The 20424-nt window shown below is 40.1% G+C and overlaps 1 protein-coding gene across 2 annotated transcripts in view; it reads left to right on the forward strand.

Moving 5' to 3' along the window:
• The first annotated feature begins 434 nt into the window (after nucleotides 1-434).
• The window catches only part of plekhb1 (pleckstrin homology domain containing B1), a 32467-nt gene continuing 12477 nt past the window's right edge, over nucleotides 435-20424 (forward strand). The window contains exons 1-4 of one of the 2 annotated variants that reach the window (XM_039744266.1): nucleotides 435-511; nucleotides 12507-12659; nucleotides 14098-14200; nucleotides 17812-17851. In XM_039744266.1, the coding sequence (XP_039600200.1) occupies nucleotides 475-511; nucleotides 12507-12659; nucleotides 14098-14200; nucleotides 17812-17851 (333 nt within the window). In that variant the 5' untranslated portion in view covers nucleotides 435-474. Of the gene's footprint in view, nucleotides 512-11437; nucleotides 11518-12506; nucleotides 12660-14097; nucleotides 14201-17811; nucleotides 17852-20424 lie in introns of those variants that run through there. The other variant, XM_039744265.1, reaches the window with a different exon arrangement.

The raw sequence follows: 20424 nt of genomic DNA on the forward strand, positions 1-20424 counted from the left end.
TTCCTAGAGAAAACCTATATGAACACAATGTGCAAGGAAGACCCAGCCAGGAGCTGAACAGGGCTTAACAGTGGTTAGTGTTAAGTAGTGAAACACTGTGCCAGTCCTTAGGAAAAGTGCTATGTAAAATAAAAACTTGTCTTTCAAAGCTGATGAGGTACTGCCTTATGTTGAAATAGATGAGAAGTGACAGCAGACAGTAGCTGCAAGAACTAGAAGTGTCCAGATGTTTCCCTGAAAGGATCAAAGTGTGCTGTAATTAGCATATGTCCCACTAATCGAGTATTATCTAGAATGTCAGCTGGGAGGGATTACAAGTGACCTCACCCCAGCCGGCCTCTGACAAAAACACATTCACAGTCTGCCATCTCAGTCTATGAGCAGACGGACCTGTGGAGAGACCGTACCACCGGCAGAGCATCACACTCACACGGGGACACCTTCATCGAGCTCTACTGGAGCAGAGAAGCAAGAATGGCTCTCATGAAAAGTGGATATCTATGGAGACAAAGTGAGTGGAGTGACGAGCCAAGCATGCAGGTCTTGTGCTGATTACAGTAGCTGTTTGTGTTACTTTGAGTCAGAAATGAAACAAGTCTCGGAAACAGTGAAAACATAGGGGCAGGATTTGTAGAAAGACATAACGTTTGAAAACGTCATTCAAAATTATAGTATAATTTTCTAGAGCATTTCTCACCAAATACCAACAAAAGGAGCTGGATGGGAAAAGCAAAGCACAATGCAAAGTAACACTTAAACAGAGCAATTCAATCAAGTTACAAAACAATTCCAAAAGAGTACTCTACACAGAAATATTCACTCTCCAGGTAGATATCATATACATTAGAAAACAAAGATAAGGAATCACTTTATCCAAATATTTCTTTTAAATTGCAAAAAATGACACATCAATTTAAAAATGAGCTAATCGGTTAATGTGGTGGCCTTGATAGCAGAACTCAACAGACACCACAAAATGTGTTTCTGTTTTAAAAGGTTGAAATGCCAGTGAAGGATGACTGATTTAGACAGACACGGCACAGGATGGATGGATGGATGGATGGATAGATAGATAGATATAGGAGTTTTAATTTACAAGTCTGTTAACATCTACGAGTAAATGGATGCAGGAGAGGAAGCTGCAGGCTCCCGTTTCAGGTCATTCAGAGTGTTTTCTCTTCACTTGTGTCTCCTTCCATTGCTGTCTAACTCTTTTTGCCTAATCAGTATTCTGCTAACAGTAAGTGTATTGTTAAATTGTTTGACTTCTTTATTCAATTCTTGCTTTAATTTATTTAATATTTCAATGTGTTGGTTTTGTCATCTGTCATGCATACTGTAACATTTTATGTAAGAACAAAACATTTTCCCTAAATATTTTATTTCAGTGGCTAGCTTATTAAATGAGAGGCGCTTTATTTAATACGTTTAGAAGAATGTACTTTACATTATTTTGGTTTGGGGTGAGTTTCACATGAAATTAATTTTAGTTAGAACTTTTGTTTTGTTTAGATTGCTTTCCAGAAGTGATAATGGGAATATCATGCTCAGTATAGAAACTTTCATATATTTCATGGAATGAATTATATTTATAAAGTGGGCTAGGGGTGTATAATAGTCTCTGTTTTCTTTCTGTTATTCTTCTTACCCACTATAAACTACCCCACAACTAAGTGAGTTACAAAATATCAGAAAGTAGAAGAGAAAAAAGGAAGCATAAGGCTACTGTGGGGATTGGAAGTGAAGTGCTCTGTCCACACTGCGTTCTGCAATGAGTCCATATTTGATTGTGGCAGATCTGACACAAATGACGGCGGTGAATCTCTTCTCTCTTGACTCTGTACTTTTTTACATCAATCAATCAATCAATCAATCAATCAATCAATCAATCAATCAATCTGTATTTATATAACACCATTAACACCAATTATAATAATAATAATAAATAATAATACATTTTATTTATATATGGTACCTTTATATATGGTACCTTTTGGGGGCATTCTCAAGCAGGTCCTAACCCAAAAGTTGCAAACAAGGCTGATATATGAAAAAAATGGTTTTATTACAAAATCTTTTAAGATAGTAGAGACTACTGTACAAAACAATAAAAAATAATAAAAGTAAAGCTTAACTAAACAAGTGTACAGGACATACTGCTTGGTAGCGTGGCTGGCCCATTTTCCTACCTCTTAGTATGTCTCTTCCTCCTTCTCACTCTTTCCTCCTTTCTTCATTGTCTGCTCTATTTTTCTGTCAGTTGAGTGCTTGTCATTTGATGTACTCCCAATGCACAAGCTCAATGGCTGGAGGGGGCTTTTTTGAGGTCTTAGCAAGGAACATAGCCCATACATCACTTCTGGAACTGTCCTGGTAGAACTCCCACTGGTGTCCCTACACCCCCAAACCCTTGGTTGACAGGTCTCACTGTGAAGTGGAGTATGCAGCCATGTGGAAGTTACCAGGAGTCCCTGTTGCTATTTGATAGCTTGGAAAATTCCTGACCGGCTCCTGGCCATCTCCCATTCTCTTCTGCCTACCTCCGAGTGCCAGGAGTAATTAACCAGCGGGCACCATCTATTATAGTGTCACATGGAGACCCCTACCCTGGAGTTATTTGCAATCAGATTATGATAACCTTGCATTACACTGAAAAGCTTCCATACATGGTCATCCATCACAACACAAGACTTTTTATATAGAAAACAAACATACATTTCAAAATGAACAAATATAAATGGCTTTCAATATCGTGTGTAGCCTACCTGAAAAAGAAAAAAAAAAAGTCTGAATTAGTGTAAACCACCCTAACTTGGGGTGTGCTTCAAAAATGTCAGGATTTATATTATCAAGTAGAAGTAAATAACAAACATGAAGACTTGTGTCAGATGTTTGTAATATTAAAAGGTGTGCTTCAGTTTAAATGTTTAAAATGTAAATATATTTGATTGTAATAGAAATGTGTAAATTTCACCCTCTGATTGAAGTACATAGAGAGCTAGATCCACAGTAAAGGATCAGAAATTAAAAATGGGATTATATTCGCAATCACTGAACTTGAAATAGTCTAAAATAATACCCCACATGCTTATGTTTGAAATTTGTCAATTTTAACCTTCTGGGAGTGACTATAGAGGACTAGGACCACCGGTAAAGAATCAAATATCAACACATATGATCATATTCATCATTAGCAATCTCCAGATAGCATAAAACAAGAACACCCCACATCACTACATTACTAGACCCCATTTTTTCAAAGTTTCATGAAAAGGAGTAGCTCTGACACCTCATATCCCATGAAGGGGTAAACCACAGGGGTTGGTTGATATGGCATGTACAACTTCAAGTACTTCTGATCATTTGTACTGAAGACATCTATTAGTTTACTACTTAATATAAGGGTACCAAAATATGTTCCATAAATGGCCTAAAAGTGAGGATTTTCATATCTAGAAAAAACAGAGGGGGACACCAAAAAGCTCAACGTCTTGCAGAACCAGTGTGACAACCACCCGACACAATAGACACTGGGCACAAATGCAGCAATACACATGCTTTTATTTGTAAGTGGGAAATGCTCTTCATCTGTTCCCACCACAGTAATACTGTATATACCCGCGGATAAGACTTTATCATATACTTTCTGGTATTTCATAATGTCAGTCATTTAAGTCGAATGCGGAAAACTCACACTATTGGTCCAAGTGATTATGATATGCTAACACCCACCTGAGAGAGTAACCACGGAGCACACTGCCTTTTTTTCTATGTGTTGTGCCTGCGTGACCACACGGTAATACCTGAACTATTCTGAAGTGACGTTTGCACTGCTTTGTGTTTTTTGTATCTCACACCCTCATAAACTTTTATCGTAAGAGCATCCCTTATCCACGATGGAGCATTCTATCAGAAGAAAATATGAGGCTGGTTTTAAATTAAACGTCGTTAAAATAGTGAGAGAAATTGGTAACTGTGCTGCTGCAACAAAATTCGATGCATCTGAGAAACTGATGCAACTTTGGAGGAGGCAAAAAGATTGGAAAAAAAAAAAATGTAACAGTCGCATTTTTGAACAGGAGTATAAGTCGGGGTCTGATTTTATGATCGATTTTTTGGGTTTCAAGACTTGGCTTATATGTGAGTATATACGGTAAGTGTAGTCAAATAAGCAAACAGCACTTCTCTGTCCCTCCCTCTTTCGCCTCCACTCTTCCATCAAGCTTTGTTCTCTTCCTCCCAACTCTGGCTCCCTGAATGGAGTGAGGCAGCTCCTTTTATAGAGTACCCGGAAATGCCTCAGGTGTCCCATGATCTCATTCTGGGCGTACTTCTGGGTGTGGCGGCAGTCCTGCAGAGATAGACTCAGGTGTTCCCCCTATGCGCCCTGGTGATGGCCATGGGCCCCAGCAGGGTTGGGCTTCCAAGCTCTAAACCCGTGGCACCACAGCAAGCTGGGGGGCTACCCTTTGTTGTTCCATGGGAGGTATTGCCCCATGTAAGCTCCTTCTCCTGGTCCTTCCCTTAAGAAGGTGCCCCAGCTGTCCATTACACCAGACATAGTGACAAGTCGAACAGCATATCATATGTAACGTTTTCTCGTACTGGTGAGTCAGGAGCCGCCAGACAAAAAATAAATAAACTAATTTCAAAGCATTTGTAAGTAATTTTTATGAATTATGAATGAATAAAGTTTGTTTAGAACATTTGTTTGCACTGCACTTTTGAGCAGGACATGAACAGGAGATCCTATATTTCTTGTAGCGCTCAATTTTAAAAATGTACCAACTCCAGAGTGGGTGCTGCACAGTGAGTGGCATGTAGGGACTGAAAGGAGAGGAAGTTTCAAGAACAAGAAGGAGAGGTCATACATAATGATTGGAGTGAAAGGAGAATATACACATGAAGAAGAAAAGATGTGGATGGAGTAACTAGGAGTGAAAAACATGGAAGACAAAGGAAGAAAAAACAGACTGAGGTTGAACAAATCAGGTCATCAAAAAAGTGTGACTGAGTCAGTGAAGTGACACGTCAGAAAGGTTAATGGCATGTTAAAGGCGTCCATACAGTACATGTCAGCAAGTATCTGCAGCTTGGCAAGAACAATGAATGAGACAGGTACTGAGTACCAAATGTATTTGTAGAAAAGAAGAGTCAGATTTTATTTAATTGTTTAGCAGTTGCTTTTATCCAAAGTGACTTAAAAAAGAGGACAATATATTTGAAACATAAGTTTGGGAATAAGTGTTAGAGGCCTAGGGTACAAAGTTGATCACCGTAACCGAACAAATATGTAGAAATTCACCAAACAAAAAAGACTTCATACACTTCATTAACACATTGAGGGAGTCAAAATTCCAAGTGGAGGTGGGCAGCTTGTTCCACCAGCCAGGAGAGACACATGAGGTTTCTGGACTGAGATTTGATGCCACACAAGTGTCTCCATATATACAGCTGCTGACCCATTGACTGCTCTTGTAGGCAAGCATCAAGGATTTGAACCCAATGTGTGCCTCTACAGGGAACCAATGTAGTCATCTGAAAGGAGGAGTGATGTGTGCCTGCCTCGGCTGCTGCATTTTGAATCATTCGGAGCGGTTTGGTGACATACTGCGGTAGTCCAGATATGACAGTACCAAAGCATGGACCAGGAGTTGTGCTGTATACTTTGTCAGATACGGTCTGATCTTGTGGATGTCATGTAGGGTAAATCTGCAAGGCTGAGAGGCCATTGCAACATGATCAGTGCAGGATAGCTGGCCATCGATCACCACTCCGAGGTGGCATTAGCAGAGAAAATCTGCGTTCTGCTTGCAATACTTCTAGTGATGGAAGTACCATCAGAAAACAAAAGATTCATTTCATGGTGTTTACTGTTAGAGAGAGTTATAGTGGTGGAGACGCCAAAAAGAATGAAGTACTGAACTCTTACTAGGCGCAGCTAAAAGTGAAATTTCTTGACTCCCACTGCTGCCTCTTGCATTGCATTTGAGGATTTTAACAAATGATTAGAGTTCTTTTGTGTGGTTATGCATGTCTTTTACTTTTTCTTATGTACACCAAATGTTTACTAATTGATAATTTTTCAAATCTAGGAAAAGTAGTAGTGTTTGATAAGGAATACAAATTAGAAAGTTTAACATTTCCATATTTTTAATTTACAAAAATTCTTTCTGCTGATCATTATGAGGTGGCTCACTAGTTTATTATATAAAGTTTGAAGAAAAAAAAGGATTTCTTTGTTAACGCATTTTAAGCTTGAGGTACGTGGATAAGCAAACATGCACTGAACCTCCTTGGCACGATTTCTGCCGGCAGCAGGTCAGAAGTGAGGTGAGGCTCACAGCTAATCAGCCAGGCTGCCGGATTTTCTGTCTTAACTCCACGGGTTGTCTTTTTCTTCTTCTTGCCACTGTTTTTGCTTCAGGGTGGCAGCAGTGAATTGATAATCAGCATTTAGGAGCGGTCTGTGCCAAAGTAGCAGCACCGCTAAACCTCAGCTTGTTTTTAACAGGAGAAATTTGTGCAAAATGAGTGGCCACATAGTGCGGCTTACAAGAGGATAAGCTTTTATTCAAAAGGTGCTTAAACAAACTGCCTGGCAGCGTCTTAAGCGTCACAGAGATTATCTAGAACAAACTCATTTGAGTGAGGTGAGCCCCCGAGTTGGGCGTTGGTCATGCCGAGGCTTCTTGCTAGTTTCTTATTGTCTAAATTCAGGCTGGCATATGTAACAACATTAGAAATACTGAAATACACAATTTAAACCAGAAAATGAAGGGTTGACACGTGAAGCTGAAATTACATGTAGGGCAAAGATAAAAGAAAATAGAAAAACATAGGCTGATGAAGTTCCTAAACCAAAGAGACATTGATGCTGCCATCTGACATGGCACATATTCACAAATGGTCGATGCCAGCCCAAGAGCAAATGGTACTAGAGGCCAAGAAACTAAAAAGCAACACTGAATGTTGTCTTCCAGAGTGGCTGGTTTAGAAGGTAGTCTGTTAATGTTACAAATGTCTACCCCCTGTAGCAGATGCTGTCTTACAATGGGTCAGCTGAACAACTGCAGCACAGACCCTGCCTGGATTCAAACAACTTAGAAATGTCTTTCATAGTTTCTGACTCGTACTGGCACAACAGCACCAAATGAACACGCTTGATGAATTTGGAGTTTAGTTTGCAGGCATTGAGATGTTAATACGGGCCTCCTACTATACCGGAGATGAGATCAGGGTGGCACTTTACAGTTACACTCATTTCTTCAGCAATCACTATTTAAAATTAAGTTTCTTTTTCAAACTTATTTTTGTGAAAATTCATAGACATAACTATATATACATATTTTGTTAGGCAGCTGGGGGCTGTGCCCAGCCGGGATGCCTAGAAGGACCGGGAGAGGGACTATACCTCTCCCGGACAATGAAAGGGCAGCCGCCCTGGTTTCTATGGGGGCCACGGGAATTGAGCATGGAAGCTCAACCCTATAGGGCCCCAAGGCCACCGCCAGGGGGTGCCCGGATGACTGTGGATCCCTGGACGTCAGCACTTCTGCCACACCTGGAGGTGCTGTCGGACAGAATACCAGGGACACCCGGAGTGATGGCCCACATCTTTAACTGCAGTTCTTTGCTACTGTTGGGATTGCATATCACTCTGTATAGAATAATAATAAAAAAAGATAGCTGGACATGAGAATAGGAAACAAGCAAACAGAAGCAAATCCTTTTAAAGTCAGTAAAAGTCTAATCTGCTCAGCAGATTTTTCATACAACTCCTGCCGTCTTGCTAAAAGTTTCAAGGCTCGCCCACAAACAGGCAACCTGAGTAACTCCTGCTCACATCTACAGCACTCAAATAACATTCCATTCTGCAGTATGGTATAAAGTAAAAAGAGAATTGAGTTTTCCTTTTAAAACAGCTAACATTATATATTTCAGCACAACAATGTGTCTTGGTAGTCAGTGTTCCAGTCGTTTTGATTACTTTTTGTAAGTACAGGAAATCATTTTGGAACATCTGGATTACTCACACTGATTTCTGTGCTAAACTGTGCCATCTAGTGGTAACGCGGGGTATCAAATTAAATGATACCTTTCTGGATTTACTGTGCACAGATGGTGAGCTTCTGTTTTGTTTTTCCTTTTTTGCTAACTGCATGCTGCAAGCGCATTTTGTTTCTTTCACTTCCTACCTAATATAATTACTTTCTGTTAATCACTGTTGGAAAGTAAATTGCCTTGTTAATTCCTTGTTCTTAAATACGAGCAGTTGGTTTTTAAATAGCAGGCTTGTTGTATGAAAGCACGTATCCTTATTTTGTTAAATCTAATGGAAACATAGCTTAAATCTATTGCACAGTTTACCTCAATGTTGGAGTGACTTTAGAGCTGTCATATTGCCTAGAGGAGGAGGAGGAGGAGTGTGCACCACAAGACAGGAGCAGAGCTGAGAGGACATGGCTGATCACTCGTCTTTATTTAAAGCCCAATATACATCACCCTTCATGCACTCTACCTTGAGAGCTGTGTGGCATTGCCTCAGGCTATTACACAGGACAGATGTGACTAGCAAGCCACAGGGGCAAAAGAAAATAAAGTGGTGCCATTGCATTTGTAATCTCAGACATCCCATAAGCGATCAATGATCTTTATAATTGAACTAGAAGCAGCACGTGTAAGTCATTTTAAGCTTGTCTGCCTTCGGTCTGTTCTGGTGTTTCACAGGTGGCACTGTCATTCACACTGTAATAAAAAGGAACAAAAAACCAAAAGGTACCTCTCAGGGGCAAAAAGTTTGAGGCAGGACACAGTCAAACCAAATGAGGGGGTTGAGTCTGAATCACAATCTGATTGTATGGGTGGTTACCTACCAGGTAACGCTTGTGGTTGGTCTGCAAGTTGGCAAACATCTGCCACGGTGCCCTCTTTTATACTATCAGATTGTGCTTCAGACTACAAATTCCATGAATGTAATTACCCCGATCTACATGCTGTCAAATAAACGAACCACACGCCGTGGCGCAACATAAAAAGGCTTCACCTCTGATGCTGACGTCCGAGGTTCGATCCCCGAGAGGGGATGCAGTGAGTGTGTACGCCTGATGAGCCCAGAATTAGGGCGAAACACGTGTCGCTTACTCTTTGCATTATCTGACAGTAAACTATTCATATATATCTTAAATATATATATATATATATATATATATATATATATAATAAATAAATGAATAAATATACATATATATATACATATATTCATATATATATATATATATATACATACATATATATATACATATATATATATATATATATATATACATGTATATATATATATATATATATATATATATATATATATATATAGAAATAAATATAAATATATATATAGAAATAAATATATATACTGTGGGATTTGGCCAGCCTTTCATCCCGGCCAATACCCCCAGGCCGCCAGGTGGAGCCCTGCATGCAACATAGAGGTGCCCTGAGTTCCAGCAGGGCATCATGGACAGTGGAGTTTTTCATCACAGCCCCGATGGATACCATGGGGACCTGCAGGTGACGCTACAGGAAGACAAAGAGACTGTGGATTCACCTATAACCTGGAAGTACGTCTTAGTCAAGTTGAAGAAAAAGGAGTTTTTATCTGACCCGGAAGTGTTGCTAGTCACATGGATAGAGAGGACGAAACACTTCTGGGTCAAGGACTATAAAGGACCATGGGAAATCCCAGACGGCAAGCTGAGCTGGGAGGAAGGGTGGCAACGCATCTGGGAGTGGAGGATTGTATTGTTATTGATTATTGGTATTTGTATTTGTATGAGTATTGTGGAGAGGAGGGTGCTTTGTGCACTGTTGATTATTAATAAAGTCAACTATTGGACTTTTACCTGGTGTCTGACGTATTGTCCGAGGGTTCAAGAGGACGATAGCGCCCTCTATCTGTTACTATATTATATATATATATATATATATATATATATATATATATATATATATATATATATATATATATATATATATATATATATATATATATATATATATATATATATATATATATATATATATATATATATATATATATATATAGTGGTGGACAGCCGGGTCTCATGTCCCTTCACTATATATACAGGGGGAGCAGCTCTGGACAGTGCAATACCTCCCCCCCTGGTCGCTGGATGGCAGCCCCCCTGTGTTGCCTTGGTGCCTCAGCCTCCCGCAGAGCTCCATGGGTGATGGAGTTCTCCACAGCCCTGTTATGTTCCACAGGCGCCACCAGGGGGTGCTGCGACAGGAGCTGCTGGACTCTTCTTGACACTGGTTTTGCCACACCTTGAAGTACTGCAATCCTTGATGTCGGCAATCAACCAACTGGATCGCTTCGGGGTGCCCAATAAAAGGAGCCAGCGACCACCACTCAGTGGCCAGAGTCGGATGGAGGAGGACATGATTGCCTGGGAGGAGTGGTGGTGAAAAGGGACAGTACTTTGTGATACTTTGTGTGATGTGCTTGGGACTGGTATTGTGCCTGTGGGGATTACGGGGAAGACGTGCCCCACGGGTGAAGAAAAAGAAATAGTTTGCTTCTTTTACATGTGCCTCCATGTCCAGTCTGTGTCAGGTCGGGCGCGATATAGTGCCTTTGTTACAATATATAATGGTCAAGTGTAGGAAAACCCAGGATCGAGAGAAGCATGCTGGTAGTCCCATTTATTTCCTTTTAACAAAAGTAACAAATAGAAACACGTTCAGTTTATCAGTTCAGTAGCTTTGGTTTAAACCCACAAAGGAGTCATGTATGTGTTGGACTTTGTTTTTATTTTTTTTGAAAGGGAAATCTTTCAGTTAGTTTGTCTCCTAAAATTCGGTTCGCTCTTTAGACTCGGATTCTCGCTTTGTCACTTCATCCGTTCAATTGTTCAGTTTGACTTCCTTGCTTCTAACCTCTGCTTGTTTTCACCAAGCTTAGAATTCTCTGTTTGAGAAAGCCTTTCTCATTCTGCTTGTTATGCTTTTGGTTTTATGTTATTTTTTTCTGGTGATTTTGTATTTGCATGTGGATTTTATTGACCCTTTCAATTTTGTTATTTATTTTTGATTTCCGTTTCATCTTAATAATGTTAATATGTATTAACATTTTTTTTTTGTTTTTATGCCACACTGTCTGGAGTCATCACACAGATGATGCAATGAAAGTAATGCTATAAATATGGAGGTGTCAACGGTGGATAAAACATGTCATTGTTTTTTTTTGGTTTGTTTAGTTGTGTTTGAGTTTGCTTCATAATTAACGATTACTGTTTTGGTTCTCAGTTTAACGTGGCACTCAGTTTTCTCGTTAATCTAGTTTTGACTTCTACCTCCCTAATTTTTTTAATTGGTACAGATGTACTCCTGCCTGTTCTTCCAGCAGGTAAGCTGAGAGCGAGGATCTGCGCTGACATGACGGTGCATAGCTGACTGTCATGGTTCAGCCCAGCATTTTCCCGCTGGCTGGGGTTCAAGGTGGTGTTTCTAGTTTGTTTTGTTTTATTTTATACCATTTCTTTATATTAATGTTTATTTAGTTTATTATGTACATTTGTCTTTGTGTTCATTTGTAGATGACTGTAGCCTTGTGTTTTATTGGTGGCTCCTTAAGAGGCGGGGCCACCTGCCAATCCCCTCCATCCTATTTAAGTGACGGCCTCCCACAGTTCCTGGCAGTTCTTCAAATGTGCTAGGGCAGCGGTTCTCAAACTGTGGGGCGCGCCAAATAAATGAACAAAACATCAAAATTAATTTTTTACATTTTTATTTCAAATTTAAATTTGCAAGCCTATAATCACAATGAATGCATTATAACTAAAATTAAATAAAACATTACTAAGTCATAGATCTAATGACTAACTGACGAGCGGTGCCGCTGCTGCTGCTTTTATAGTCGCGTATTTACAATCCAGAAAGTTCCTAGATGTATCGGTATCTGTCGCGAACGTTCGGGTAACAGTAGATCAGGTGATAATGCGGTGCAACTGCACCACATTGGCAGCGTATAGCCAACATTGCCAAATTGAGTTAAATAATTTACTGTGTATTGGGTTATTTTCATGATACAACTAACAGCGGTATGATATTTGTTGGACGAAAATACGTTTGTCTCTCGCAGATTAACTTAATCAGTGTCGTCATTTACAAGATCTTTAAAAATTAAAACATATTTAATCGTTTCCTTACATAAAAAAAAATTCAATAAGAATAAATAATTTATTCTTTGTTTTTGGGACTAGAATTACTACCAAAAACCACACAAGGCATTTTAAAAGTTATTAAAGCACTTTAAAAAAAAATAATTTTAAAATAAAAATAACTTCTCAGGTTGAGACATGTCATGTTTTGTGCATTGCCCAACCACAAATGACTGACTAATTACGTAACAGTGCAGACATATTGCTAGCAACAACAGTTTTATAGACCACTTCTGTACATTGCTCTTCATAGTTCTTTCTGTTTAGGTTCAGTCCTGCATCGCTGGAAAAAGAGTTGGGTCGACATCTGGATGGATGGAAATCTGGTCTACTACCAGGATGAGAGCCGCAAGGACTATGAAGGCCGCATCTACTTAAAGCAGAAATGTACTGCAATGAGAGTGGGCCAGGAATGTGCAGGTATGAGGTGGGCAATTGTGTTAGAACTTGTGTCCAGGGTGGCTGTGACTGCCCTGCAGGCCTTGACGTCTGTGTTCTGCACTTGAGTTTCTTATAAACTACCATATGAGATTCGTTACAATGGGGGGGTGGTTAGTAGAGCACAATGGGAGGTTTTGTTCATGTCAGTACCTTTGACACTTCCACACACAAAGGTCAAAAGCAAGAAGGATAAAGTCTATTTTTTTAACATGTCTAAATCCCTCCCAGAAGCAGACATAGGGTCTTCATCCTCCCAGATATAAGTAGCAAAGAGCTGGAGGGAGCATATGGTGACGTAACGCAAGTTACAAATTGCATGTAATCTCCACAGTTGGAGGACTAGATCAGTTCAACAGTGTTCAACAGTGGTTGGCCTGACTTAACAGCCTTCCTGGGCGTACTCGAACGCATAGGGTCTTGGGCCAAAATTGTTATTTGTACAGACTACAGTGAAATTCTTAGTATCCATTCATCCATCTACCAAATTCACTTATTTGGAACACGGTCATGGGACAGCTAGGGCCAATCCCAGCAAGCAATAGCCTCAAAGCTGAAAAAAATCCCTGGATGGGGCACCAGCCCATTGCAGGAAATTCTTAACTAGCATGTGCGGGTCAACATGTCATCCCATTGGCCACTAGGCCCCCCATGCAGCATGTCTAAATATATTATAAATAAGACCCTTACTTATACAGTACATGACTATTCTGTTTGAACCCAGACAATTCAAGTGAGCTGCTCGGAGACATCCAATGAATTGGTCGAGTCTGGCAGCTCCTTGGTTTAAGATCCTAAATGACTTTGGACCCCTACCTGCAGACTCTCTTTGTGAGTGCTGGCCTTATTCAGTTCAAAGTTCTCAGTGTGCTGGTTCACCTGTTAGTCTGTAAGACCCCCATAATTTCCTGAAGCCTGAACTGAAAACCTCCATCACTTCCTTCCATTTTAAATCTGCACTGTGGCCCTAAGAGAGAGCAGCTCTTTGACAATGTGTGGGGGCTCAGTCTCCTCAGAAATGTAAAGAAGTTTGTTTTTCTGATGGTTGCATGCAGTTTTAGTTCGCCCCATCACAGTTTCATTTATATACAAAGCCCTTTTGATTTATGCTCACCATGAACGGCGCTATATGCAGTTATCACTGGCTCCAGGCGCCTCAGCTCTCTCCTCCTTTTCTTACACTATGAACTGCAGAGAGAAGACACTTGGCCTTGACAGGCTTCCTGGAGATTTGCTTATGATTAAGCTTGGTAATTGTGCCTCCTGGGGACCACCGTGCTCAGATACCAAAAGTGGATGTTAGGCCCTGGGGCAGCGGAGGCCTTCAGGAGATTATTTTCTAGACATTAAAAAGATGAGGATGCACTGCTTGGAGGAATACTGGCAACCCGCAGTTCATCAATCATTTGTTTTGTGTCAGATGTGCAGCCACCGGAGGGGATGACAAGGGACTGTTTGCTGATGGTCTGCGTTAAGGGGGGATGCAACCTCACGCTCTGCGCCAACAGTGCCGATGAAGCTCTGTAAGTACTGTGTGCCTCGTTTGTTAAAGACATGATTCAAATGTGTGGAGCTGATTCACTGTACTTGTCGCTAGAGTGTGGTGTACACCATAACAAATACCACCATGAGGGCCAGGGCTAGCTACAAAATAGAAAGGAGCCAGCACTCTTGTCTGAGCCAGTGGCGTGCCGCCCTCCAACATTCCTGAATATGTTAACCTATTTAAATACAAAATTAAAATGACATATAGAGAAAAATGAAGATACATTTTGCCTTGATTTATTCATTTATAGAGAAACAGCAATAATTTTTCACATATAATTACTTATAAGCATCATCTAGACAAGAACATAGTATAGACACACTGATAAGCCGTGTTCTGATTATTAATTTAATATAATTACGCTGCGAAAACCAGAACCAGTGTAGTGTACGAGTGATAGGTGAGGATGTTTTCTGCGCAGAGCAAGAACACATTCAGATTGATAACGAAACTAAATTCTAAATTGTAAATTAGTTGTTTATCTTCCTAGAAATTATCATCAGTGTAATGTTTGCGTTTAGTTTTGTTATTGCCTCATAAATTTCAACTGCTGTGTCTGATGCCGTCACAGAAAAATTATTTTTGAAGCATTGGTGGAAAAAAATAAGAGTATTTTACTTTTTTCATTCATGTGTGATATTTTCCTGAACCCTGCTGCTTACACACGAATTGTACTGAGCCTTTTGACCAATAATGCTGCCCCCAAAAATGTGCTGCCCAGGGCAGACCACCCCTCTGCCTGCCCCTAGCTACATCACTGGTCTGAACCCACTTACAGTAAACAATGAAAGAGTAAAATTGCCACTGGATTTCTCAAATTTGGGCCCTCCAACTGAACTCTTTATCATTACTATACGCTTTATAGAGTAACTAGCTGTGCTACTTGTTTAAAATGGGTTGAGGCTTAAGTTTGCAGTGCACCATCGATTGGAATGCAGGCAGTAATACAATGCATTGCATTTTTCATTCCAACAGATGGTGCATCACAAAGCAGCACTGCTTTTAAGTATTTCATAGAAAATGGTATATATAATGGTATATATGACAGAGACATAGAATCTGAACAGACACTCTGACACACACAGACATTTGCCCTTTTATTAAGGTGGATTATTGTCACTTTTACAGAGTTTAACAAGATTCTCACTTACATGTGCAAGTCAACACGTTGCCACTCTCTAGTATAATGGTTAGCAAGCACAGCAACCCTAACCCTTATGCCAAAATTTGTGTCCTCCTTAGCAAACAATCCCGGAGCGCTTATGGTTCATCATGTGGTGGGTGCGTCAATGCGCTGTATGAGTCCACATTCCCTACCTCTTATTTATGAGTATGTGTGTATTTGTGTTCAGTGTGGTGGGCTAAGCTCAGGGGCACAAATACATAAAGGGCACTACACAGTCCTGGCAGCATTCCTTAGTGCAGCCTGTAATGCATCTGGGGGTGTCATCCCAATAGTCAGGTTAATTGATAGTTTAAATGTTTCAATGTCTTTTTTCGGTGGTTTGGGTTTTTTATCATTATTTTGGCAGCCCCTTTTTGTATTTTTGGTTTTGGTGTGTCTGTTGTACTTTGGTATCAAGTCCTTGAATTTCTGTGGTCATGGTTTTGGTTTTTTATCCTAACTAGTTGCCAGTTACATGCCTAGGAAATACATGACATATTTTTCAATCCAACCTTTTTGAATCTTCATTGTCAAATATTTAAATATTAAAGGAACTTAGCTTTGTCTTTTGAACAGATTCTTTAACGGTTTTCCACCCTTCAGATTTCCCTTTTTTGAACATTTAAAAAGCACTTGGCCCATTTTTGGATCAGTGCAGGCTGCAAGCCTGTTTTTTGAGTTTGGGGCTAGGATGCCTTGGATGAGGCCTGAACAGGTCTAGATTTTGATGGCTTTTTGAGGCCTGCACTCCAATTTTGAGCTTTGTCATGGCAGAGATCACAGTGCCATTGGCATGTATGTCCATGAGAACACACTCAAACTGTGACTTGGTATTTACATTTGGAGAACAAAATAAAAGGTCTCTCTTCTGAAACTTGGATGTTTAGACTCGGACAGGTTTGTCAATGTAATAGCTACAGCTTTGCAATAAAGTAAGTAGTAGAAGTACGTGACATGTCTAGAATACAGTGAAATTGTTACACCCAAGTCCAACAAATAAACAATATGTCACTACTCTATTATACCATAATAAACAAGAATCTGTGAAAATAAGTAACTGCATTTTATTCACTAGAAAATAATACCAATTCTTTACATTTCTATAGCACTTTTCTTACTACTCAAAACAGTTTAGTAAGTGTGGAGTCACTTCAACCACCACTAATGGCAGCCATTTTTGTGCCAGTATGCTCACCACACATTAGCTATTTGGCAGTGAAGTGGTGAGAGAGAGACAGCCAATTAGAAGCAGGGGCCAGAATAACTAGGCTGTGGTGGACACTTTAACCTTTATATCAGGATACGAAAGATTTTACGAAAGATGCCCAGGTATCTTTTATGACCACAGTGAGTCAGAACCTCAGTTTTACGTCTCATTCGAAGGACGGTGCCATATCTACAGCACAGTGTCCCCATCACTTCAATGAGGCATTGGGATCCACATTTATATCACAGTAGGCGCCCTCTACTGGACTCACCACCACCTCTTCCAGCAGCAAACTGTACTTTTCCTAGTAGGTCTCCCATCCAAGTACTGGGCGGGTCTGAATCTGCTTAGCTTCATGTGGATGACTTCTCCTGAAGGGCAAGTGCTATGGCTGCTGCTACAAAACAGAAACAGGTGACTCCTTACCCCAGCATACTCCTTATCTCAGTGTTCATACTACTTGGTCTCTGAAACCAAATGAGGTTCAGCATGATACTGCCTTATACTGTAATGTCTGTTTGCCTTGTAAGAGGCGTCCATATGCAATCATAAGGTATGACCGACTGCTGTGTTTATCCGACTTTGAACCAACAGTGATAAGTATGATAAGTAGAAGGGATAGTTTGATCAGACCCTTAGTTCACAACTTGTACACACTTTGGTGTAATTCAGTACAAGGAGGGCTGCCACACTGCCTACTTCTGACTATAAATTAGAAGTTTTACAGAGTAGGTCTTGTCATGTTTGTTGTATAATGATTGTTTTATAAATGACTGAAGGGAGTTCTATGGTTCTACAATCTCCGGACATCAGTAAACATGTCCTAAAATTCAAACAGCATGTCAAAGATTTTACTTTGATTTTTTATTATAAAAAGCTAGCATTCAGAAGCCAAGTGTGAAAAAGTAGGTACACCCCAAGAATTAGGAGTTTGTAGACTCACAGTTATAATCATTACCTTTCAAGTAGAAGCTCCTGCCCCATGAGCCGGTCCCTGAATGCCCAGCTTCCTTCAGTTCATGTTGTGCTCTTCGTGGACTGCAGGGTTTCAAGCTGACAGCTAAACATGGCTTCTGTCCTGCCCGTCCAGAACTGTGCACCAGGCACATGACAGGCTTGGATGCACACTACAATGTTTCAGGCACATTTTACAGTTTGCCATTACATTACATCAGTGTATTAATGGCTTGCTTTGTGATTTTTATATTTCTTGCAGGGCCTGGAAGCTGACCTTACAGGAGGCCAGGAAAAATCCGGTAAGCACTTCTCTTTATCATTTCATTTTGGAAGATGAAAACACAAGCAGGTGTGTGGGCCACTCTGTGGTTCTTCATCCCATCTGTCCTTCGGCTTTACACTGTGGACAGAAAGGAAATACAAGTTTCCTATTTAGAAAATGTACAAGAAAGTGAAGTAAGACAATTTAAAGAAAACAATGCTACCTGAATTAACCAAAACTGCAGCAGAATACTGACATTTCAAACCAGTCAATAATATAAAAAAAATAAAAAAAGGCAGTCAGAAATGGGATTTTGTGATCAAATCGCATTTGCAGTTTCGTGATCAGCTCAGTGTGTTTAACTTTTCAAAAAGCAAGAACAAGCAGCAAATCAAAAGCATCCTTGTGGTGGTCCAAAAATCCGACCGAAAACTCATGTGAATGCAGTGAAAAGGGGAACCACGAAAACTCCCATGACACGTGAACGGCGACACGTAAGACTGCCTGCATGTCAGCACCACCTGCTGACTGGGATGTTCAACAAACGGGAGCTTAGGACTGTTATACTTGCATCTTTGTGAAAGTGTTTCTTTGATATATGGAATTCAGGCTTCACACATTATACACTTCATGTCTACATTTTGTCAATTATCACTAAAACATGAAAAACGTTTCTTTTTTAACGATGTGTTTATTGACCATAGATCGTTGTAGACACGGAACACTCCAAGCAACTGACACGCAGGTAAACAGACTTGAGCTGAGATGACTGTGTGGGGTGGGGGATGTGATAGCAGACTGCTTGCTGTTCACTATCAACACATTTAAAGGACAAAAGACGCTGACGGAGAGGTGTGAAGCGTTTTAAGGTGGGACGGATCTACAAGTTTTTTCGTAGACTCTGGTAATTCTAGTGTTAAGTGTGTTGATCGGCTGTCATAGCAAGTTTAAAGAAGTGCAGAACCATCAGGATGAAGATCAATCCATTATCATTTTACATATTTTAACATTCTCAAAGATATTCAGTCCAATTCAGGGTTACAAGTTTGCAAGGCAGGAAACAACCTTTCATAGAGAATCAGCCCACAACAAGACCCACTCACCCACACTCCAACTCATGCAGGGCTTATTTTTAATCCTAAAGTAATTTACTTTAAAGTCAAAATGTACTGGTGCAGGCGACTCATTTCATTGATTTTTGACCTAATAGTGAGAAGATACCAATGTCAAAATTTTACTTCCAACACCAGTGCACACCAAAACCTTATGTCATGTGGTTTGTCCAAACGTAGCCTATGAGGATTCATATGGTTCAGTTTATTGAGCAATTGTTCAAACATTTCTTAATTAGCAGTTGAAGTTTAAAGTGTAAGGTGGTTATTTTCAAAAGTCTTGAAGCAATACACCCTTCATTTACTTAAAGTGAACTGGAGCTCAGGCTTTTATAGTACAAAAATTTCAAAAAACACAAAAACAAGCTTCAAAGGAGAGGATGACAAACTCCTGGCCTTTGAGAAAAATAAAAAAATGAAACAGGGTTTCTTTATTTCAGTGATTTATTAAATAAAGAAAAGTAAGAACAAAAATGGGCAAGTCAAGAAAAAAGAAAGCAAAAAGGAGTCAAAAAGAGTTTGACTAAAATATGAAATCCAAAGCAAATAAGTCCAGTTTGAAATGCATGGACAGAAAAATCAGAAAGCAGAAATCCAAAAAAAAAAAAAGGATTGTCAGTCCTCAGCCCCAAATGACTCTCTGCCGGACCCCTGCTGTTGGCCAGAATAAATAGGCTGAGGGTGGTCCTTCAGCAATAGCACTCACCTGTTGAGGTTCCAACCACAAAACTCAAGGGCAATACCCAAGAAAAAAATATGTACAATACAAAATGTGAACTAATATTTTAACAAAACAATACTCAAAACAAAAAATGAAAAATGATAATCCAAAAACAACAGAAATGACAAAGAAAACTAAAACAACAGAGCCTGGCTGAACACACTCTCTCCACTAGCACACTTTCTGCAATACTGAAGGGTACCTTAATTAATAACAGAAAAGAAAGCTGCACTTAAACACACAAAGATCTCAAACAATGCCAGCTGGCCACAGCACAAGATACGTCCAGGTTGTTCGCAGCTCACGTGGCCTTTGAGACGCACTCATTCCTACCAATGTACTGTTATTCAGCAAAGGACATAAAGGACACTGCAGGGATGCTGCCAGTAAGTGAAAGATGCAACTCCCAATCTGCATTGCACCAACAGCCCTGCCAGAGTTGCCATTAGTGTGCTGTGCTCTTGGAGAGGTCATTCACAATCCAAAGTGCACCATAGCTGCACTCCTCAAAGGTAGGGGATCAGAATAACAAGGCCGCCACTTTCTGTTTGGTGCATTCTCAGATGTGCCCTCTAGAGGTTAATAGGAGATCTGCTTAATATTTCTGTCATCCCTGCACTCACCTTTACTAGTCTTCTGTTATACTTTCCAGCAGCGACACCCCAGCAATTCAGTCCTCTGTGAGCGCTGATCCTTTATGATTAACTCAAAAGGCTTGAGGAGCCCAACAATGCTGCCTCCTGGTGGTCCCAGGTATTACTGCACTCCAGCTAATAA

Source organism: Polypterus senegalus, chromosome 2 (genome assembly GCF_016835505.1).
Source record: "Polypterus senegalus isolate Bchr_013 chromosome 2, ASM1683550v1, whole genome shotgun sequence".
Classification (NCBI taxonomy): domain Eukaryota; kingdom Metazoa; phylum Chordata; class Cladistia; order Polypteriformes; family Polypteridae; genus Polypterus; species Polypterus senegalus.